The sequence below is a fragment of the Boleophthalmus pectinirostris genome, unplaced genomic scaffold, assembly GCF_026225935.1.
Source record: "Boleophthalmus pectinirostris isolate CB_2022bp ecotype Guang Dong unplaced genomic scaffold, ASM2622593v1 HiC_scaffold_8, whole genome shotgun sequence".
Classification (NCBI taxonomy): domain Eukaryota; kingdom Metazoa; phylum Chordata; class Actinopteri; order Gobiiformes; family Gobiidae; genus Boleophthalmus; species Boleophthalmus pectinirostris.
In genome coordinates this window covers 33972423-33997698 of record NW_026571515.1, presented here as the reverse complement: position 1 = coordinate 33997698, position 25276 = coordinate 33972423, and the positions used below count along the sequence as shown (strand labels likewise).

General features: G+C 36.9%; 1 protein-coding gene across 1 annotated transcript in view; it reads left to right on the top strand.

Annotated features, from left to right (window-relative positions):
• The first annotated feature begins 10350 nt into the window (after window positions 1-10350).
• LOC110164517 (inactive dipeptidyl peptidase 10) overlaps window positions 10351-25276 on the top strand; it is a 44473-nt gene continuing 29547 nt past the window's right edge. The window contains exons 1-5 of the mRNA XM_055165936.1: window positions 10351-10413; window positions 15353-15467; window positions 16642-16737; window positions 17387-17481; window positions 20754-20825. Of these exons, the coding sequence (XP_055021911.1) occupies window positions 10351-10413; window positions 15353-15467; window positions 16642-16737; window positions 17387-17481; window positions 20754-20825 (441 nt within the window). The remainder of the gene's footprint in view (window positions 10414-15352; window positions 15468-16641; window positions 16738-17386; window positions 17482-20753; window positions 20826-25276) is intronic.

Below are 25276 nucleotides of genomic sequence, written 5' to 3'. Positions count from 1 at the left end.
GCTATTTAATGTTTCTACTCCATTTAATAGACTATCTAAATGAAGATTAAGAATGAAATATTATAATTTAACAAGATGCCTATGGGCGGTTTTGAATTGTAATATCTAATTTAGCACGGTGGATTTAAATGGGAAATATATTACCACTATGCATCAAGTGGATGACGAATTTTCGGATTAATTGCAAACCGATTAATCTTCGAACAATCGATAATTTGTGCGTTAAGCAGTTTGAAAGCAGACAGATGGATGACTGATGGTCTTGTGAATTACACAGAGAGAGAGGGAGGAGGAGAGGAGAGGAGAGGAAGGAGGGAAACCCAGAGAAGAGAAGAGAGAGCCCCGTGTGGGAAACTTGCGGAGCGAAGGAGCAGAGCAGGTGAAAACAGCAATAGCGGTACTCTTCTGGCTTCAAGCTGTGAAACGGACTAAAAATGATCGCTACAACTCAACAGAACATGACTACAGAGCTGGTATGTCTTTAGTAACATTTTTTCATTCACTCTTTTATATTTTTTATTTGCATTTGGACGCTATTCTTGGTTTGCACCGTCCTACAGTTCATAATATATTCAACTTTCTATTCACTGCACGCATGCATTTTTATATGAAAGTCACAAAAGACAAAAGATACCGATGTTTTACTCCAAATTAGACTTTTGGTCAATTTATCCATGATTCGCTGGACAGGACTGGACCGCCTGTGCATTGCGGTGTAACCCTATTGATGTCCACTACTGCTGCCTGCCTCTCTGTCCCGTACTGACTTTCACGGAGCAGCAACCTGGTTCAGAAATAATGCGTTTTTTCACATCTATTGTTGCATGTAGAGATTTTTCCTTTTGTTTTCATTCAATGAGGAGTGAGGATCTATGCAGTGACAAAGAGACTGCGCTGTATGATTGATTATCCCTGTACTAAAGATTTGTTCTCAGTGGAATAGCTTTATATATATATATATATATATATATATATATATATATATATATATATATATATATATATATATATATATATATATATATATATATTCATTCTACATAGAATGTCAGGTACATGTTTTTGTTAATGTTATTAATTCCTTTCTTTATAGCGTGTATTTCTTTAGGTTACAGGTACTTAATTATTTAGCTTCTGTAACAGTTCTTGAATTAACTGAGTGAATCTCCTAACTTTCATGGCAATGGAATAAATTATGCAATCAAGTTCACATGCTGATGTACATTTAATATGAATGTAAATGCATAATTTTTTAGCCATATATCGATTACAAGATAGCTGGTTAGGTCCTGGTTAGGTCCTGGTTTGGTCCTGGTTCAGTAGAATGCTGTAGAAATGGATTGGTTCTGTTCAAGTCATGGTTTAGTCCTAGTCTAGTTCAGTAGTAGTTCAGGGTTTATTTCCAGTTCTGTTGTGCTGTATTTTGCAAATGTGCAATCAGCCTTAGATTATATGCTCCCTGTTGCTTTGCTTCATATAAATTACTTCATCATTCAAACTTTCACAGGTGCTAAATTGACCTAAGCTATAAAACTATTTTCATTTTGCCAAATCATTAAACTTATCAAATATTATAATGATCTTCCTTATTTCTCACAGGAAAGCAAAACCAGTCATTTCTGTTATTGCCTGGTGGTTAAATGATGCTCTTTTATTGCATGCAAAATGATGCTTGACAATGAACACATTCACAATACAAGTGTATTTTAGCATTGGCATTAATGTGATAAAATCTCTGTGAAATGGCCTATTCCTGCTGCATTATTGTCCTTTTCAAAGGGGCCACACAGCAGGCTCCAAACAGCTACAGTCCATCTAGTACCTGGAAATGTCGCAGCCTGCCGTGGTCCTACACTCAGTCAATATGATTAGCACAGTAAAGCAATTAATGAGGCAGTCCACATCTTCTAATTTTCAACAGAGCTTCATTAGTCTTCAGGTTGTCATGTTGTATTTTCTGGAAGTGGGAGGAGATTTGCTGCATTTTTAATCTATTATATTACATGTGTTTTGTCAATTAGATGCGAGATTTGACCTTTAGAAAGAGGTAGTGTTGGGTGATATTACAGAAAAAATATGATTTCTCTCTTATTGATAGATCATGTTTTTTCTATTGATTAGATAGATAGATTAGATTGATTAGAAAATAGCTTTCAGTATTCATTTCCTGTACATAAAGAAAATCAGACTTTTGTGACATGTAATAACAAAATATTTCACTTTATTCCTCCAAAGTCTGAACACTGCTTCAAATCACATGCTTTTACTGACAGACAATGGCTGCAGACATTGCAGTTAAAAAGCTGATAATGAACTATTAGGAATGAGAAGCTGAATCTCATACATAAAACATCCCCACAACCCATCCAACCCTGGCTACATTTCCTCTGTGCTCCACCGCCCTGCCACCCAACAGGGATACCATATTCTTGCTATAGTTCATTTATCATCTGGAGAATGCATTGTGAAGATCCTTGGCCAGTTACAAGTCTTTAGTAGGGCTGTAGGCCTTTAGTTGTATAGTCAGTTAATTGGTAAATGGTCCCTTACGCAAACAAAATTCATCTTCATTACTTCTGTTGTTACTTCTCATACGGTTTGATATAAGGGTCTAATCTTATGGAGTCTTGTGTTTGGTATCTTCTTGATGGACTAAACTCATTTTTGATCGACTAAAGACATGTCCTGCCAATCGATCATCGTGGCAAAAGCTCCAAAAATATCGGACCCAAACTGCACTCACAAGACTACAACTGCATGGAAGTTCATGTAAAGATTTATGCAGAGAAAAGTACTAGAAAAACATGTATTTATATAAAGACAAATTCAATTTTGGGAATCATGAGTGTACGGTAACCTGACTTTTTACATAAATACACAATATTCAACTAATCTTTCATGTGCTTGTCCCATATTATAATCTAAACAAAATGTTTACTTGACTAATACAAATGTTGGTCAACTAAGATGCAATTGAACAATTAATTGACTAAATGAACGGCTGTTGTAATTATTTTGTTGTTTTTGACTTTTTTTTTTTTTTCAGCCTAATTGCTTTATAATGGAAAATTCTGCTCTATACAAAATCATCCTCTCCTGTCCATGTCATGTTGGTTTGCTGAAGGCCTAAAACTAACCAAGAGATGCTTCTAAATAGATGCCCAGAGCTGACCCATTTTATATTTTTCTTCATTTTTATTTTCTCATTTCATAAGAGCAGCCTGCAAAGAAAAACCCACAGCCTTGCAGCATATGGGCTCAAAAGGCAGGTCTTTTATTCCACTTAGACTGTGCTGCATTGTCTGCATGTAACCTCCAGGGCTCTTGATGGTCCCATATGTCACGCGCACCGCCACCTACTGCTTTTGGTGATCCAAAAAATACTTGTAAAAGCTGGAATAGTGCTGCAGTGAGGTAGAGAGGAGACACTGCTTAAGATAAAAGACAGTATTAAGTGAATTAAGATGTAGTGGTTGTAATTAAAACATTTATTGAAATTTGAATCAGTAGAATTGGCAAATAACAAAAACTGCAATTATTTAGGTAATATAATGTGCTATGCAAATAACAAAATATCCCTTCTACATAGTGTTTTTTTCTGTATAAAAGCTGCTTATCCTGAAGTTTGGACCTTTACAAACATGTTTAGAAATAGGCCTGTAACGATAATACATCTCAAGGAAATATAGATCTAAACAATGATATTGAAACTAATTGATTATCCCTCCCAAAAAACAATTCTAAATGTACCATATTGTTAAAAAAACATGAGGTGCAAGTATAGTTAGTGTCTATAATGAGTTAGAAGTTAGTTATTCAACCCGCTACAGCTCAAATCTTAAAGCTTAAAAAGTATTGTTCCAGCTATTGAACAATAAGTCAATATAGTAATTTTGATGACAGGCCTATTCAGAAATGCATTACATTCCTGTATGGCAATTCATATTCCATTTTTCTTTTCCTTTTAATATCACAAATGTAAATACAATGCAAAAAAAAAAAATCACAATAAGTAATTTTTCCAAAATGATTTTGCACTACTACCAGCACTACTATTTTTAAAACCCTTTGCACAAATGACACCCACCTCAATGACTTAAAGCTATATTGACATGCAGCTATACATAGCATGTGTTCTTTCTATGTGTTCTTTCTTATGTGTTCATTTAATCTACAGCCTTCCCATGTGGCCAATTATAGTGAATATTTAAATTAAGAACTGCTCTGAGGGGTATATGGACATGCCTATTGATTTTTTTCCATTTTATGTGGGTAGCTGCTTCACTTACTGCCAGTGTCATGTAGTGTGTAATAAACATCATTGCTGCCGGTGGAGCTAGACTCTGGATACAGGGCCAAAGCACTGCTCCCACCCTCATTCCCGTGCCTGTGATTTATAGCAGGATTCATAGTGCCTCAAAGACACAGAAGATGGAGTTAAGGGGGTCTCCTGAGTCTAATTTATGAATTCTTAGTACTGCCCGGGCCCCAGTCTGTGCTCTGCCTAGATGCTATGGCATCCGGATTAACTATTAGCATTTTGAGTGGCTTGTTTTTGTAATTTAGGGACTCAATCAATAACATTGGTTTGATTTTCACTGCTGTGTTAAGTAAAAATGAAAGTCAGTGTTGAGAGCTGCAGAGGTAATCCCAGTTGAATCTAAACAGCAGTTTCAATGCTTGCAATTACAGTATCAAATTGCAAAGGCTGTAGTTAGGTAATAGATTTTCTTCTGTAAACAACTAATTATCAGGTCTTTTTATGAAAACATTGCTACCCCTATACTCTAGACCTCGGTACATGTTATAAAATGCATGTATTTCTAGTAGTAGTTTAGCAGTTCATATTTAATTTTTCTCTCTAATGTTCATACTCCAGAACATGATTAAATTTAGATGTCGTCATGAGCATGTTTTTGGTACATTTTACAAAAGTGTGTTGTGATAGCGAGTATTTCATAAACAGAAAGTCCATGTAGTGGTTAAACAAAGAAATACGTTGTAAAAATGTATTCCTTTTAAAGCAGTCATATATTGTACAATAGAATGTGGAATATATTGATTATCACAACTATTTTCTTTTTGTGATTTGTGATATTATTGTTTTGCAAGCTGCGTATCATATCAAATCAATTACAAGGGACCCCGCAATATCCAGCCCCGTAAAATGTACACTACTGAACAGAACCCTGATTTGAAAACATAACATTGCAAATCCAGCTAATTGCTGGATTCAGAAGACATCACATCTTTCCATTGGACAATAATGTTTAATACAGATGGGGGCAGTTAAAAACAACATTGTTGTAAAATTAATATTGTTGTGAAATGCAGATTTATTTTTAATTGTACAGCAAGTCAGGGGTTTAATCACTGATTTAAATGAACAGTTTCAACATTTGTGACTATACATTTTGGATATTTTCTGTCATATATAGTGTTATCAATAGGGAAAAAGTGGGTCTTACATCTGGGAGTATGGCATCATCACATTCGAGAATATGAAAACCATCAATTTATGGGTTTCAATGGCAATGGTATTCTATGACCATAACAATAAAAGTCACATATTAAGCAAAATTGACTCTTGTGAGCTTTAAGCCATGTTAGAATATTGTTCCCTCTTCAAAAACCTACCTGGAGTTGTTTTTTGTTTCATTCATACATGTTTGAGTAATCTTGGATCATAAGTCTGTCAAAATGCTTTCTTCTACCTTGTGATGTCATGAAGCAGTAGCTTTTGTTTTGAGAGCTATCTCTTACCTTTTGTTTACTAGAGATTTGAAATTCCAGGGCTGATATTGTCCAAATGATTCTAGTGAAGTTGTGTGGAATTTAAAAGCATAGAGGACTCCTTGCTGTATTACCACATGACATCACAAGGTAGAGAGTGTTTTCTGTGTGAGAGAAGAATTCAACCTAAATATGCATGGGGTTGTGTGTTAAATATTTATGAATTAAATAAAACCCAATTCCAGGTATGTTGTTGATGAAGAAATAATATTATTACATAGACCAGAAAATAACATAATATGGGCCCTTTAAGCAATTCAAATCAAAATGTTATATCTTTTGAATGTGGTCCTCACAAAGTCCTTCAAATACAGTAGCTTGTCTGAAAAACCCATCAATAGCAATCTCAATAGTCAGAAGAACCATCCAGCCCTAATAGTGATTTCAGAGGGAAAGGGAGAATGAGGTGATCCTAAATATGTCCTGGTTAAATCAGGAGCCTTATTATGTTGAGCTGAAGGATGGGTTGAAGTAGTGAGTTTATTAGAGAGAGCTGGTGTGTTGCTTTGCTGAAACGATGCTCCAGAGCCTCACTACGTGGAAGTCTCTTTTATGGCCATATTAATTGTTTCCCTGTGGACCCTGTAGGACTGTATACGACGCATCGATTTGCTCATTTGGTTGAGTGAAAATCCTTCAGAGCTGCTGGCAAAGGTAAAGCCCGTCCTCTGTAATGCCACTTTTGTGTTTTGCCTCAGAAGCTCTCATGGGCATTTTGTTTAAAGGGAGTGTTATCTATAAACATAAAGACCTGCTTAGGGATTATATTGGACTATGTGGTTTGGTTGGTTGTGCATCCTCACTGATATTTAAAGATGTAACAACAACACATTTTTTCTGAAATAAAATACTTATACTATACTTGTATAGTAAGTCTCCCACTGTATTGCCCACAAACTCTCCATTTTGAGCAGTCTGCAGTCTTCCCCAAAGACATTTTCTTTACAGAGTGTTATTAATAAAGAAAAATAATACAATAAAATTGTGGAATTCATAAAAATTAGCTACTTGGTCACTAACCTGAAGGCTGGTGGTTCATTTCCCCACTAATTGCATTTTGAATACATTATACGTCATTATGTCCCTGGGCAAGTTGGGGTGACTGTGTTGGTTGTGTTGGTAAATGGTAAACGTTCAGATTTTTATATAGTTATAATAATTGTATATTGTTGTTAGGGGAGGCCAAAGCATTTGGGGGGGGTATTCAACAGATTGTGAGAATTGTGAGCCTGTGATTCCCAGCCCTATATTCCTACGATATTCTGTTAGCACTACAGGTAAACACAATGCACAGCTCTGGATAGTCACAGAGCCTACTGAAATCCCAGTGCCTGTACTTGAATAAATGACAGGCTGGTGCCACTGTAAATCAAATAGCAAATTCACTGCCCAACTGGTAAACATCGGAAACTCCTGATAAAAAAAGAAGAAGCAGGCCAAAAGGACAATACAAACATCCATAAACATAAAGCCTTAGTCTTAGTGCAGCATGTGAAGTTTGAGTGACACCTCATCTGGATCTGCTCCCGAAGGACAGAGGAGCTGAATAATGGAGCACGCTCAGAGGGAATGATTAATATTTGATCTGTCCAAGCAGAAATGTGGTGTGAGAGGACTTCCCTGTCTATGAGTGACTCCGGGAAACATGTCTGCTACTATGTCACACTTTTGACGTTTAAATGCACACCTGAAAAACTGGGTACCTGGTCTAAATGTGGCTGCTCTTGTGTCAAATTGACTAGTTATGTGCTGCTGCATTAGATCCTGTTTGCATTAGATCCTGTTTGCTCCTTCTCAACTAGAGAACTCAGAGTGCACTAAGCAACCAAATGCCAATTGTCTTTGCCCCAAAACCAGACCACTCTTGTAAGGTGAGAACTGGGGGGGCTAAGAGATATTCAGGTGTATTTACAATGTATGTTTTAATAATAGGATGTTCAGATTTTAAATGCATCCAGAAGAATGGACAAAAATACTTATACTGTATATTATTCACATTTATCAATCATACTTGCAGCCTTCCCCTGTGCTGTAGCTGAATGGACAGTGGGATCATGGGTGAAGGTCTCCTGGATCACATTACTTAAACAGTCCCAAGCAGAGGTTTGTTCGTTTACGTTTTCCATAAAGTGCTCCTGCAGCACCCCACAGTGCCCCCTCGTACTGCCGCATGTGGTTGTTTGCCACTAATTATGATTTACTATGTTGAAGCAATATTTTTGAGAGGTGCAAGCACTGCATGGTTCAAAATAACATGTGTAATTAAACTAGAAATTACATATTTAGTTGTCATTTGCAAGTGTAAAACCACCTACTTCTTGCTTGATGAAGAAAAAATGGCAACCATTTTGTTATGCTAGTGTAGTTGTGTAGTTTACTAGTCGTGGGTTAAATGTAGAAATAAATTACAATACAGTAACAGTGCTATTTAACATATTTATCGCCTTGGTGACAAGCAAGTGACCCCAACAGACCAAGTTGCATGTTAGGTGTATTGTGGAGATGCGAATGCATGATTTCATTCAAAGTGACAACGCTTTAACATTCAAATATACATTGCACTGTCAATGTAGCATCAGAAACCCCATAAAGCAGCCATTCCCAGCTATACCACAGTCCCAATCAATCTGAAAATCATGAGGGCCCCCAAATAATAATTGGCACTACTTTTAATAGAATATATATTTTAATGTTTTTTTCCCTTAGATTTACATGTTAGTATTATGCCTGTAGGCATAATACTTAGATTTACATGTTCGTATTATACTGGTAGGCATAATACTAATATAACGCAATACATTTGAACTAATATTTTTATGTAAGGTTAATTTCAAACTTGATTTACTTTTTATGCTTGTTTTGTGAATAACATTTGGGGCCCCTGTGCAATGCCTCTGAGGCTCCCCATTGGCCCCCAGACCTCTCTTTGAGAACCACTGCCATAGAGTCACTACCTGTGAAACTCATTAAAGTGACCCCTAATGTTCCAAAATCAGTATATATCAATACTGTACAATAATGACATTTCATGACACGTTTGTAAACTTCTAATACAGAGTTAGCAGTTTTTATGCTATGATTCTCAGAAAATGTCTTGTGATTTGCTAATTGCATGCATTCAAAACGCGATTTCGATTGAATTGCGATAATCTTGTAGTCTGAGTTCTCTGTGCAAGTGAATGTACTGACTGACCAGCTCCACCTCAACAGCCTTGGTTATGTGCATTAGATCCTGTTCTCTCTCTCTCTCTCTCTGTCTCTCTCTGTCTCTCTCTCTCTCTCTCTCTCTCTCTCTCTCTCTCTCTCTCTCTCTCTCTCTCTCTCTCTCTCTCTCTCTCTCTCTCTCTCTCTCTCTCTCTCTCTCTCTCTCTCTCTCTCTCTCTCTCTCTCTTTCTTTCTCTCCAGAGAATCGCCTGACTGCATCTGGGGCTCATTTGCTGTCTGACAAAACTCCTCATTCAAACAAATACGGTATTCTCTGTCGGTTTTAACTGTGAGACGACCTTAATTGGAACTGGGGCTTAATGTTCGGGCCCATGGGAATGAAGGAGCAGTGCTTCCTATTACAGCTCTCTATATGGCTGCACAATGAACATATTGGTTAGAGCAGCGCTTCTCAGACTTATCCACTTAAGAAAAAATCTTGCTCTCCAAGTACCACCAGATCTAAAATAGGTCTGTAATAGGTTACAGTAGTTCTAACTAAGAAATTTCCTAAAGGAGGAACACAAAGTGGATAAAATTTACTCTAAATTAAAAGGGCCCATATTACACTACTTTCTGATCTGTTGTAATGTTGTTTCCTCATCACAAACATACCCAGTGTTGTGTTTTGTTTCATTCACACATGTTTAACACATAAATTCTATATATTTAGGTTAAGTTCTTTTCTCAAACAGAAAACACACAGAAGAACTTGTGATGCCATGAGGTAATACAGGACATGCTCCGCTATTCTTTTAACTCCATACACCTTCACTAGAATCATTTAGGCAAGGCAAGATAAGTTTATTTGTATAGCGCAATTCTTACACAAAGTAATTCAAAGTGCTTTACAGAATAAGAAATACATTAAAATCATAATAAAACAAATCAAAACATAAATAATCATCATAAAATGTAAAAGAGAGAGAGAGATTAATTACATAAATTAGACAGAAGAGTGCAGACCTTTCAGTCATATGCACAGCTAAACAGAACTGTTTTGAGCCTGGATTTAAACATAGTCAAAGTAGAGGCCTGTCCCACATCTTCAGGAAGACTGCTCCAGGTTTTAGCTGCATGAATCTGAAACGCTGACTCCCTGTGTTTAGTCCTGACTCTGAGCAGCAGCAGGAGGCTGGTCCCTGAGGTCCTCAGAGTGAGAGATGGTTCATATGGCACTAACATGTCACAGATGTACTTTGGTGCTCAGCCATGGAGAGACTTGTACACAAGCAGAGCCACTTTAAAGTCTGTCCTCTGAACCACAGGAAGCCAGTGCAGAGACCTGAGCCAGGCAGAGACCTGAGCCAGTGCAGAGACCTGAGCCAGGGCAGAGACCTGAGCACAGGACTTATGTGCTCATACTTTAGCCATTTAATTTCAGCCCTGGAATCTCCAATCTCTACTGAACTTAAGGTAAAAAGTAGCTGCCAACTTGAAAGCCATCACTTCATGGCGTCACAAGGTGGAACAGAGCAAATATTAGCAAATATTAGAAGTACAGACGACCTTGCAAGAAGTAGTTTGTGTACCACAGTTTGAGAAACACTGGGTTAGAGGTTTGTATAAGAGCAGTCTTGACACAGAAAAGGAATTTTATTTTGTAAATAAGAATACACTCTTATTAACTTATCTAGAAAAGTTAAGATCAGTTTCTAAGTTTGTCCACTTGCAGGTTGGTGGCCTGATTCCCTTTTAAAATCTTAATAAAAAATTGGAATGGTCAGAAAGACTGCAATGGTTTTATCTGCAAACAAGAAAACTTTCCATCTTATTTGTCTAGAATGTATTACATTGTTCAACCCTAATTTTTGCTTCTGGCAATTCATAATATTTGATAATTTATCCTTGGGCAAAACATGTCACCCACCTTTACTGTATTAATGTGTCAGTGTGATTTTGTAATTGGTGGTATTGGCATCCATGTCTTTCAATAGTTTTAATATATAGTTATAACTTGCAGCCAAATGTCATGTTTAAGGTATTATGATGGGTTTATATGGAAAGTCTGGGGGACAGTCATCTAGGCTCAACATTGACACATTTGAGTTGAGTTTGTATTCACGTGGCACATTTGAGAGTTGACACCCACTGAGTTGGAGGTGTGGGTGGAAAAACAGTGCCTGTTTAGGCAGGCTGTCAGTTGTCATGTCAAATATATATTTTAATTTAAGTATTTTTAACTTACCTAGGTAATTTTTAGCAGTAAAATAGCAGATTTTTATTAGACATCAGCTGATATGGATTGTTTTCATGGCTGATATTGATTGTTTAAAATACAGAGCACCTGATGGCCATAATGTTGGGCCGATTTTGATTATTTTCCCCAAATCCCCCAAAATAAATATATTATTCCCCTCAAACCCTTTTTATCACAAACTTATACGAGAGCAGTGTAGTCACGTTTTGTGCAGCTATCATTTCATATTAAAGTCTTAGTATGTATTTTTTAGACAGCAGATTGACCAAAGCGAAATATTGGCCTATGCTGGAAATTTAAGGCCGATAAAAGTCAGATATATCAGTCCGATATATCTGTCCGATATATCAGTTGGCCGGTATATATTCAACCAATATCTATCTTATCTCTATATCATTCAGCCCCCTTGCAAATAATAACTGCTTGTAGTTTTCAGCATTAATCTACTGTTTTGGTGCAGAAGAGACAGGACATACCCCTTTATAGCAGAGTTCTGTAAATGTTTATGCAACACCATACACAATACTCTGATGAATTACCATGAGGAAAGTGCTTAGTGGGGAGTTTTGCTCGTGTATTCTGCTCACCATCTCCGCGCAGCTTGGGTTATCCGCAGCGTTTAATAGCAGTGCGGCGTGAGCCAAAAGCTACAGAAAATGAGATAACGGTCTGTGTTAAAGGGCCAGCAGATAGACGCCACCAGGGGCATCAATCAACACAGCACTCACACAAACCGCCCCACACATGTTTGGAACAGGTGTGACCGGAGATGCCTCTAATCTGAATAGTTTTTCAAAGTGAAGCTAGAGTGATCTGTTCAACATGAGGCAATGGCTGGAGGTAAACAGAGGAGTCTCATATGCTTTCATCTCAAGGATAAACTATGAAACATTTGTTCAACCTCAAAACGACCTGAGGCAGTTTTTTCTTTTTTTTTTTTTTTTTTTCTTCTGTGTTTGAATTACCATCATTTCTCCCACAAACAAAATATCCTGTCTTATTCTGCATAAGAACTGCTAACCTAGTAGTTTATATCTGTACAAAAATGTTTTGAAATATGATTCCTATATTAATCTGTTCCTATTTTTAAACCATAAATTGCAAATCTATTCAAGGACTGAACAATTTGGGAAAATATTTAATTGTGATTTTTCTGACTTATGTTTTAATAATTCTATTCTAAGTGCACATTCTAAAAGTATCCAGAAAATTTGACAAAACTACAGAAATATGAACTCACAACTCTACAGCTCAACTAAAAGAGTATCATATCAGAACATGTTTACATGTGTACATCTGAAATACAAGGTTAGCAGTTTTAATGCAGAAAAAGACAGGATAATTTGTTGTTTGTAGAGGAAATTATGGTACTTCAAAAACTGCAGCCTTTGCTATTTGCTAATTGCATCCATTAAAATGGTGATTTCTCTTGGATTGTATTGCAATTAATTTCACAGCCCTATACTATAATTAAATAAGTAGCATAAATGAACAGCGGTTCACAGCATTATCGATGAGTCGTTGCAATGCTCCACTAGGTCGAGTATTTGCCCACCAACCAGAAGTTAGCTAATTCAGTTCATAAGCTGGGCTGTAGTGTGAGTTTTCAACCTCAAAAATCCACCTTGTTTAGAGATGTGCTCTTTGATAATGAAAACTGTAAAAAAAAACTCAAAGTATGACACTATTGTAGATTTAACATTAACATTTATCATGTCTATGTCATATTGGTTTTCTTATAGACAGACAACTTAATCAGTGAGATGTTTGAGCTGCTTGCAGTGAGCCATCCTCAGAAGTGTCTCCTAGCTGTCACATATCAATTGTTGTTACTTCCACACTTCAAGAACCTTTTCTGCTTAAAAGAAACCAATATGACTTTGTTTTGTTGCAATACCAAAATTTCAAACTGGATTTTGATACTAAGGAATAGATTTGATATCCAATACTTTTCCAGTACTACTATGATATTAAAAAACACTCTTTCTTTAGACTAGAATGTCATTTTCAGCATTAAATAACAGTACTTTTATGTGGCTTTATATCTGAGTAATCCCTCAGTCGACCAGGTGGGTTCCATAGTGGTCCATGGGTGTATACTAGTTTATGTGGTCTTATACTTATTCTGATACAGTTTAAGATTGTTCTAAAGCTATTCAGGAACAGTTCTTTTCAGTCCTGTGAATATGAACTTTTTTAGTATCAATTAGTAGCTAATTGTCAATAATTTTAACAACCGTAATATGTCTATTATATATTTATTTTTATTAGTTATGCTAGGTCTTTGCTGTGATCGGCTCCAAATAGATCCAGTTAGCTGCAAATTGTACTGAAAGTTTTTCCTCATCCCAAACATTTACTCTTGCTTTAACTTAAAACCCATCAAAAGGCACCAAATTAACAATAAGCCCACCACAAAATTGTCTTGCTAGTTTGATTTTCTAATGCCAAAAGCTGTTACGTTTATTCCACGGCCATGTGCACAGGAAGAGGATGCAGCGTATGGCACTGTTTTGTGGACAGCTGGTGTGGGATGGTGATGGTGGAGCATGATAAGAGCAACAATCTGTCCCATCCACACACACCCAGAGCCCTTGCTTCTGTAGCCCAGAGGAAGGTGACCGAAGCGGGGAAGGTGCCAGGGTCAGGTCCTTTGGGTGGTCGTTACAAAGGCAGTTTTATGGAGCTCTGTGATTGAGCTCTCACACTTCACTGGGCATATGCCATCTACTCACAAATGGGAGTCAGTGCTAGAGGTTTTTAATTGTGAATAATAGGGCTGGGGCAGTCGATAAGGATGAAAATGAATGTCTATTTTTATTAGGCCAATTACCTGAGCACTATATTACTACTATTACCAGTAGCCTTTATCAAGTTAATTATTCATGTATGTATGAGTCTTGGCATGGTTGTGTTTGCTATACTGGACTAGTGTTGTCAAGATTCTAAAATTTAAGACTTAATTTCGATACAAAGGAATAGACGTGATATCAATACAGATTCTGATACCACAGTGATAATAAAACAGTGTCATTTTCAACATTAAATCAGTACTTTCTTTTATATGACCATGTGGTCTTATATCTGTGTAATCCCTCAGTGGTCCAGGTAGGTTCCATACTGGTCTATGGGCGTATACTAGTATGTGCTCTTATACTTGTTCTGATACAGCTCAAGATCATTCTAAAGGAATTCAGAAAAGGTTAATTTCTGTCCTGTGAATGTGACTTTTTTTACTATTGATGTCTGCTCAAATGAGTTTCTAATTTCGATCGACTTATCTGTCAGTTAAAAGAATGTAAGTTTTTCAAGGCATCTAAAAAATGTTTTTACTGTTATTGTAATTGTGGTACATTTTGCTTTTGTCATTTTAATATTGTTTTACTATTTTGTTCTGGCTCATTTACTTCAAACTTGTTCATATGTGAAAAAAAGCTTTTTACACAATCACTTATACTTGCCGAAATGTTGATGGAAAAACTTCACAGTTTGGTGTAAATTGCCGCAGTAATTATGGCCTGGTGTCTCCATGTGAAGTGATTTTATGCCGTTCTTATTCGTAAATTAGTCTAAATCAGATAAATGTGTGCAACTGAAGACTGAAGACTGGTGTGGATTCCCCAGGCACGGCTCTGAGACTCTGTAAATGAAGCAGCACTAATGTCCCCCTCCTCTTCCCCACTCACATATATCTCTGTGTCTGTGTTTGACTCTGGGGAGGTCACACTTTAGTTATTGATAGATTTGATTTGATTTTATTTTGAGTACAAAAGGTAACCCAAAGATTACATTCTTGAAACAGGGCATAATTAGTAGTTTTTATGTTTCTTTCGAATTTTTTATTCATACTGTGGTAAAATGACATGTAGCAGTCAAGTGGAATTTTGTCAAGAAAAGAAGAAAAAAAATTGTTGAAAATTGCAGGAAGGAAGCAAGCAACTCTATCTGAACACAAAATCCATCTATTCAAATGCAGGGACAATTTATGCATAAAAGACACATTTTTCAACATGTTAAAGGTCAAGAAGCTTGAATGCTATTTTAAACTTGTTGCTTACAAACATGTTCCATCCTAATGGGATGAACATTTCTAATAATAATTCATTGTAAATTGGATGAATTATGTTTTTACCTCTGTATGCGTGTTGTGTTCAGGACCTGGGCAGCTCAGATGGTCCGCCGAGGAACTGGAAGGGCATTGGGATCGCAATGGTGGTGATTCTTGCTGTGATGTCCCTGGTCATTCTCTCTGTCATCCTCCTCACTCCAGGTAGGAAAGCACCGCCAATAAAGATTAACATGTCTCTTTTGACTACAACTTTGTATTACAGATTTCATATTTTATTCAGGAATCGAGCTATAGCATGAGTACATAATCATTTTACATTACCACAATATTGATCTACAATGACTTAATAATAGAAATGGGGCCACTGACTTCCTCTCCAAAACCTCAGAACTCAATAACATGTTTATTGTTTTTGAAAACACATGATGTTTTATAACCCTACATGATCCAGTAGTCTTAGATAGGTGAAAACAGGGGTTTTCTGAGTACTCAAGCCCCAAATAGGATGATACAGAACAACAAAAAAACGCATAAATTGCACATGGATGATCATTAGTACTCATAGTCTTTTTAATCTACAGCAGATCCTTTAGAGAATTTTTGTGTTGTATGGCCATTGTTGTATAATTAAGCAATATCTCCACTATTTTAAACTGTTGAAATCCATTCATTACAGGCTAAAACAACTATATTTTCAAATTTAATCCATAGTAGTAACCTCTACTGTAGAATTTCTAGTTGTTCTTCACCTCAGTTTCAAACTATAGAGCCCAATGACACCACATGAATTTAAACTTTGTTAGTCATATAATGCACCCTACTGTGAATCAGCAGAGGCACTGTAAAATAAAATAAAAATGCTATCACAGGTCCTCTATACCCAGGCTGCATAGCTCATCTCTATTATTATACATGTGTTTAATAACCACCACATTGTTCTGTCAATATGAGCTATGTCTGAACAACTCTGGAAAAATATCAAATTGGAATTTCTCTGACAATCATTGTAATTCAATTTTGGATTCAGTGCGCATTTTAAACTTGCCAGGGAGTTTGAGAGGAGACTGAAATATGAACTGCTAAACAAATACAAGAATCACATGTATTTTTTTCTGAATAATAATTCTTGTGTATAATTTTACCTTAGGAACTTGCCGTTTTACCTTTTTGTGTATTAATAACAGCTGCCTTAACAAGTGAATTACTTACGTTAAGAGATCAATAGGTTTCTATTAGCTAGAAGATTCTAAAAAATTAAAAATTAAAATTGCAATTTGTCTGGAAAACTATATTTATTTTCCAAAATACTTTACAAAATAGTTCAGTCTTAAATTCAGTCCTCTTTTATATAATGAAATTGTTTTTGTTTACACAGATGAGTCCCACCTGTTACTGCGCTCCCATCTGACCATGGAGGACATAGAGAGTGAGGAGTTCAAAGTTCATGACCCCTCGGTGGTATGGTTGAATGGTATGGATCAATGTCCAATTAAAAGTCTTTGTCTAGTCGCAAACACAGCAACTTTTCTAGTGATAATCATTTCTGTTATTTATTTGCCTTTGACATCATCATAAGTTAGGTACTGAGAAGTAAGGATTACAGTTAGTCAATCCATTATTAACATCAGCAGCTGGCAATTATTATAACAAAATATTGTATTTCTATTTTTTGGCTAAAAGTTACATACTAAATTCATTTTCAAAGTATTTTTGGAGCTCAAGAGTGACCTGCTCTAGTTTTCGAAAAATTTTAATATTAACAGTTCAAAGACATGGCAGAGGCTAATGGCTACGTGCTAACCAATATCCATAACGGGTTTGTTTTAAATCCATAAAGAACTTTCAAAATGCAAGATTACACAAAACTTTGTGGTAATGTTTCAGAAACAGATTTTGAATAAAAATATTGGTTTTCATTAGTTACCACATAGCTGATTAGCCCTGAGCAAACTTTCAAACGTTTAATATCATTTTCTTTTTCAGAAAGTCTATGGGGAAAATGTATGAGAAAATTTGTTCTGGAACTGCAGGACGGGCGGTCACTTCTGAGCTCCATAACACTTAGTTAGTTAATACATCTTACCAAAGTTGGATTCGAACAACTTTCAAACTCTCCTCAGATAATGAAGTCGGGCTGCGTACCAGAGAGGGCCATGTGTTATCATTCAGTCTGAACAGCAACATCACCACTGCTCTGCTGGACAACTGCTCCCTGGTGAGTTATTACACCCACACAAACAGGTCCACATATCGATCGCTTCATATTTACACACAAGCACAGCAATTGACTGGTGGATAGAGAGGTGCTTACAGAGGCTGAGGTTGCATACATACAAGAGTTGCCAAGTCTGCTTCTTTATAGCCACTTTGGGCTTTTTTTTTTTGTCACTTGTGAATTTTTGACATTCGTGGTTTGCGGGGGGTTTTGTGGCTTTCTCTTGAGAGGTACTTTCATGTCACATAGTAACAACAAAACCAGTGACCCATTAAATAATGCAAAATATGACTCAGGTGACAGTTCACACTTTAGGGTTGTTCAATGGATTTAACAAAATCTGACTGGAAACAGCAAGGGTTTGTTATAGTTTCACTGTAGCTCCTCCCTTCAGGCATATTTACGTATTTATCTGATAGGGATGGTGCATGGTAATAAACAGATAGGTGACACAGAAAACAATTACAAAATACAAAACAGTTGCAAAGAAACATAGCACACAACAGTCAAAGGATAGATTAAAAGTGTTCACAGACCTGCTTTTACTCAAAATTGCACAGTGATAGACTTCCCTTATGGTCAGAGGAAGACTGTTTCAATACTATATAACACAATGACTTAGCAGAACTCTGTCAGAACTGAAGAGGACGAAACATATTGCGAAACATATTCACTCAGAAAACTTTGGTCCAGTTGACAGAATTCAATTTTCCTTTGTGATGGAACCTACCTGGTCGACTGTTAACAGTGTAAATCTGCCAGTTTGTAGAAAAGATGCTGTTTTCCATCTGTTGTTCCGAGGAAGGTAACACAGACAGCAATGCCAAAACATTAAAACATTACTAATATATATATATATATATATATATATATATATATATATACATACACACACACACACACACAACACACACACACACACATAGGCCCATTTATGACTGAAATACAGCCTGTTACTGTTTTAAATATTGTTAGCCTCAGTTAGCCAATGACACCTGCACAGGCAGTTTAATGTGGAGAGAAGAATGAGACAGAAAACGAATTGTTGCCAAAATCTGATTTAGGTAGTTATGCTATGAGGCCAGTGGTATGTTAATTATATTAAACAGGTGATTAAAAATTGCATGTCATTGCTTGTTATGCACCCACAATATTTTGGCAGATTTTTTGGTTTATTTTTCTGTAGCATGGTCTGGTGCTTTTTCTCTGGTGCTTTTTTTTCAAGGCTTGGTCGCTTGTTGCTCTCACATGACAACTCTGATAAATACAGATTTGGCAAGGTGACAGTCTACCCTCCCTCCACTCACACATATACGCAGACATACACACACACATATATACCCACAATCTGGCTGCTCCGTGGGGCCTAGCATGTTCCTTCAAAGAGAATTTTCAGAGCGGGGGCTTCATTTTGCACAGCGCCGCAGCACGACACATCTGACTTATATGGGTCACACGGAGGAGCTCATATCGGGCCTGCGCTGTCAGGTTGGGAACAAGTCTCTCATCTCGGCTTTGATCGGACGTGACGTTTCGGATGTTGTTCAAATGTTCGTCTGGAAATCTGCGTTCTTCTACAGTACACAGATACACATGTAGTAACACGCACTAATGTACATGGGGACATACATTTGATGGTGTTGTAATCATGCAACAAGTTCTGCCGTGAACTCTTTCACAGTTATAAATCAAACCTAAATTGTCTCATATTACAACAATAGAAAACAATTCAACTAACAGTTTTCTTTGAATGAAAAGGTGCACTGCATATCTTTGCTAGTTGTCTCCATAGAGATATGATTGCTTTGCTGGGCTTAAGAGTCTTCCACTTTATGGCATTAATTGTTTTTGATCTTGCTTTTTTTTCAATTACCAATAATACCAGGCAATAATTAGTTTTACTCCCTGCGTCTTTCCTTTGGGATAGAGTGAGTTTAATGTTATACAGTGGAACATTCCAGTTAAAGCTACAACATCACCATGGAGTCATGCAGGTGGTGGTCCCTCTACTAGAGAAATTACATAGTGCACCTAAATTTCTGAATTCAATCACTGCCTAGCCTATTCCAATTACAGTATTTGGCTGGTTACAGAAGGAAAGGCAGCTGGTTTGCCCTACTGACCCCTTGTGACCGGAGAAAGTACAGGCGGTATTAGTTACTGTTGGTACATTGTTGTTCCTGCATTCTGATAAGGGTGCATTCACATTTGCAGAATCATGAACATTGGACCTAAACTGGAACTAAACCTGAAACTAAACCAGGACTAGACCAGGACTGGACCAAGGCTAGACCCGGACTAGAACAAGACTAAACCAGGACTTCACCAGGACCAAATCAAGCCTTTGTTATGACTGAAACTGTGCCTCGACCAAATGTGAACATGCCTTAAGCCAAAAAATTCTCCTTTACCAAAATACAAAAAGCATGCGGGTCAGGACTGCCGTTACTTGCACATAGGTGTAGTGGCTGAGGGATTTTACAAACAAATAGCACAAACTCTAAATAGGACAAACTCTAAATGAACTGTGCAATTTTGTTGTACAAGTTGTATATATTATGAATAAGAAAGTGCTTAAAAGACACTAAAAGTAATAATACATAGCATATATTTCTTTTCAAATTACCCAAAGATGCTTGACGTAAGGAGACAGACAAAGACAAAAGATAAAAGAAAAGATGATTGAAAGATGATTTTAAAGAGGCTTAACAATTGTCATATGAAACAAATACAGTTTGTTAAAGAGGGGTATTATGCAAATCTTTTATTTTTAGCTTTCTATTTATTTTTTTTAGCTTTATTCCCTCATCAAAACATGCTCGAAGCGGTTTTAGATGTCATCTGTGCACGTTTCAGTAATTTGGCAATCTCTCCCAGGCCCTATTCAGATCCTCCGTGTGGTTAACTGTAAGATTCTGTTTGATGCTCATCCCACAAGCCTATGTTACCCATGCTCCCACATGACAATTCTCCATAAATATACAAAAGCATGATACAAAACAATACACTATAGCTTCACAAACCTGATGCGATGTGCAGTAGTTTCATTAGCAGGATGCACTCTGATTGTGTTGTGATAGTGCTCTAAAGAGGGAGTAACTTAGTGCAGAGAGCAAAGGAAGGGGAAAGTCAGAACATCAGAAAACGAAAGTGAAACTAATTCAACATTTTAATGTGTTAGCAATTAAAACCGATTAAAAGTAAAATACCCCCTCTTTAAGCATCCAACTGTATACATCTGCTTACCTATTGTTATCTTTCTTCTTTCCCAGGACCTATCTAAGACCAGATTCCAGGTATCTGCAGACATGAGGTTTGTCCTGTTGGCGTACGACATCCGACCGGTGAGTCTTTGCTTGTGTTATATTTATTCCCAATTACCTCACAAAAGGACTTAGGCAGCTACTACCTGCAGAGAACAGGACCCATAGCCCATTAATTATGCCCCACTATCAAAGCTTTGTACGTGGTTGAGGCTTGTGGTGTCACTGTTAAACTACTGTGACAGGCATTTTAATCAAAGAAGCAACAAAGGAGCAGTGAGCCAGAGACGACAAAAAGGAGGCGGTAGAGAGAGAGAGTGCCAATTGTGCTACTGCTGCAGTGTACGGCTTTGTAATGCAGCCTGCCAAGTGACTGGGAAACATATGGGGAGTTGAATATTTAAACTGGCTCATAGTAGAGGAGGAAAGGTAAAATGGTGGAGGTTAGGACTGCTTCGTGCTTATCACTTATTTTGCTGTTTAAAGTAGACTTTACAGAGCTTAAAAAACATTTTGTCTTTTAAAAAAGATCTGTGTATGTTTGTCATGTTCTTCTTAACATGGCCCAGATTCAGCTTCCTGGTGAAGTTGTTTTTCTGTTTGTATAATGAATAGTGTAGGGCATGCATTTGATATTTTAAATCTAGTTACTATTGAATATACCTTCAAATTTGTATATATGACTTCCAGAATATGGTTATCGTTAAATGTTTTCAATGATATATATAAAGTATTAGGGCTGTTGTGGAATAGCATTATTTTTGTATTTTAGTTTTTTCTATTGTACATTTTAAAAAACTTAAAGGTGCACTTTTCTGTTGGGTTACACACCTGTTTCTTTTCGTGGAGATGTTTGGTTTGGGTGGTCCACAGTGTGCCATTAAACTTGCTTTTTTTCAATTACAGGGGTTTTCACTGCTAAAAATAACTGCTTTCTTACTGTGAGCAGAGAGAGAGGGAGGGAGAGAGCAGGGACACCTCTCCACAGATCTGATCTATAACTTGACCCAACCTGCTTGTCTGCACAGAGATGGATAAGTTTAATACCATACTGTTGAACATTGCGGGGAAAGCAATAACATCTCTATGGATAGATGATAGACCTCAATGGAAAAGGCGACAGATGCGCCATTATAAAAGTTACATAGTGTACCTTAGTCAACAGGTAGAACATAATTTGCCAGAAAATATCTTGACAGAGAACGGTTGCAAAAATAAACCTTTTTTTTTTTTTTTTTTTTTTAACAAAATGTTCATCCTTTAATTACAAGACTTTCCATTGGTTAGTCTGTTTACACTCCAGATCAGCGCTTATCTCTGTTTAATTAGTTGTCTATCATTTCTATCACCAACTAGTCACGTATAATCCGATCAGTTGTTATAGCTTTATCTCATTTCTTTCTCACATCATCCAGCCCTAGTGGTTGTGATGGTGCTGGGGGATTACTAGAGAAAAGCTTCAACTGATCTGTGCGAAGTGATGGCAATAGAATGGAGTAAGAGAGGGAGTAGAGGAGGGAGGGGGGTTGGTAATAGCAGGTGGAGGGGGGTAAGAGAGGGAGGGAGAAGAGGGTGAGATCAAGGCGATGAAGACGCGGTAAAGTTGGTGTAATGAAATCTGCTCACTGCATCGGAGGGGAATTTTAATGAGGATCTGACGAGAATCACAATCGCAGGTGGTATTGTAGAACAGGACTGCAGGACACTGATCTCTCTACACTCATTTAGCTGTTTACAAATGGCAGGACAGTATGTTGTTGGCACAGTCTCAGGTGGGAACAGGAGGCAGTATTCCTATATCAATTATATGATGTTCTCAATGGAAGTATCCACAAGGGAAATGCTCAAATGTTGAACCAGATTATTCATAGGGACATTGTGCAATATTAATCAAACCACAGCACACTATGTAGATTAACAAGAATCATTTTGCCTGGCTGCAACATAGCAAAGCAGGACTTTATAATGCTATCTTAAAGGTGCACTATGTATCTTTTATGGTGGGGGGACTTCCACCTGCTTTTCTCCGTAAAGATGCTCCAAGAGGAAAACTTGAAGGAGACAGAGCATTTTCTGTTGCTGGGCCTAGATTATGGAATGAGTTACCTGTTCACATTAGACAAGCAGACTATTTTTTTGCTTTTAAATTTCTTCTTAAAACACAATTTGTTTTCTTTGGCTTTTAACTAGTTTGAGGTCTAATACCTTTTCTATAATTGTTGTATTTAACTTTTTTTTCCAGTGTATTATACATATGTTTCATCCCTGTGTATAGCTTTGCCTGGAATGTTCTACAGTATGACAATAAACATATCTATCTAATTTGAAAAAGATGCATACTTACTGTGAGTGGGGTCATTTCTCCACAGCTCTTATAACTGTAACTTGGCTTGGTGGCTCTAAATGCTTCTTTCCATAAATTAAATGTGAAACATTTCAGGCAAAACAATAATATACCTTTCCATGGAGACAAACAGGTGGTAGACCCCAAACAGAAAGTGTACACAGTGCTCCTTTAACTCCACTTCTGGTTGCCCTAGCAGTTTATAATGCCTTTTGGCTAATTTCAACCTTTTTTTCAATGCTGGCTTGCGATATTTGATTGACATAGAAGTAGGTTTTATTTATTTATTTATTTATTTGAGACAGAGACAGCGCACAATTTTTACATTAACCTTAACGGGAGAGATGCATTGTACCAGGCTGTAGCATCAGTGCTAATTTCCACCTGTCGTCCCTGGGCAGATTCATTGATTGATTGTATTTAACTGACCTTGACTATCAACTGTTCTCCCTGAAGACCTATGTAACATGTTTTGGTTTGATGGGGAAACCGGAGTGCTCAAAGGAAACCCATCCAGACACTGGGAGAAACATGCATTCTTTTCTTCTGTTTCTGTCTGTTTCTCAGACTGTACATTCAAAATTTTAATAATTTTGATTAAATTGTCACCCTTGTTGTTTTTAATTAGCATGAAACAAATTTTATCCATTGGTTAGCAATTTTCCAAGATGTTATAATTATGTTATAATAAACATGTGTGAGTTATGTTTTGATAAGGAAATATGAACTGACAAACTAATACAAGAATCACATGTATTTCAGAACATGCTAATACTGAGCTATACCACAGAGTTAGTGCTTTTTATGCAGAATAAGACAGGATTTACATCCTAATTCTGTTTTTATTTGTGCTGTTGTTTCATTGGTGCTTGGGTTTTCCATAAAGCTACAAACCCCATGCAGCTTTTCCACTGTGCAAACTCCATCTGCATTAATAAACACTGGCTCTTTCCTCAAAGGGCAAAACTGGCTTGTGTAAGGGCTGATCGCTACGGAAACTGAATTAAGGGGCGAATAAAAGCCCTCAGCTCTACATTTTATTTAAATTATTCTGCTGTTCATTTCAGACTCAGTTTTTTTCAAACATAGCCTTTTTAATCATTTCATGTTTTGTTCTGTTTCTTGTTCAGTGGTAATTAGTCGCTCCATCATTGCCTCTTTATGAATTATGAAGCTGTTAACATAAGTTCAACCCAGGACTGAACTTGTCTAATTGCAAATTTGTTGACAATAGTTGTGTTTTTTTGTTTAGGTTTGTAATGTATTGTTTTGATCAAGATTCAGTTCCCAATGCACATTGTAAACAGCTCCAAGAGTATTAATAATTGAGAGAAGACTGAAATAGGAACTGAGAAAATGTAATGCAAAAATGTATCACAGAACATGTTTATAGAGGTCTTTTTTTTTTTTAGTATTACAGATATGTGATTCAGTTCACAAACTGCATGGTTGGCATTTTTAAACTGTATGTAAAAGGCTAAAACAGGGTTAGCATGTTTTTTTAATATAGGTATGTTTTTGATGAGGTAACAAGATTATAACTATATTATATATCTGAGCATAATTTGGTCTCTTTAAATAATGCTGTGGTCTCAATATTGGTATCAAGTATCAAGGCTTTGGTATCAAAATTCACAGAAATTTTAACATTGTGGCAACACTAATTTAGATAACCACATCCTTTGCCAATTGCGACCATCTGAATAGCATTTTTGTTTCAATAATAATTCTTTGCAGTCCTAGCTTGAATCCTTATCTGCATTTGCTTTATAATGTACAGTATATCATACGTCATTGCATTTTTCTGTTCATATCTGCAGCTATTGTCTGTTCCCATGAATGCTGTATGTACATTGAGAGGAGCAGTGAAATGCCACCCACAATCATGTTTAGGAATGATATCAATATACCAAGTGCGCCTGCTCGACATTTATGTGCTAATTCATTCACCTCTCCTCCCGTGGCCCATCTTCTCACACTCTTCTGCTCTGTCTATCTCAAGGGGAATTTATGCTGAGCTAGGCAGTTTGCAATCGCTTTCGATAGTGGGGAGAGAATGAGAAAGAGGGAGAGAGAGGGGGGAGGTGGAGAGGAGGAGAGAGGGAGAGTCATGGGGTAGGATAGAAAGAGAGAGAAAAATGTGTTATGCACCATTTGGCCTTAGATACTATATGATGCCCAGAGTTGA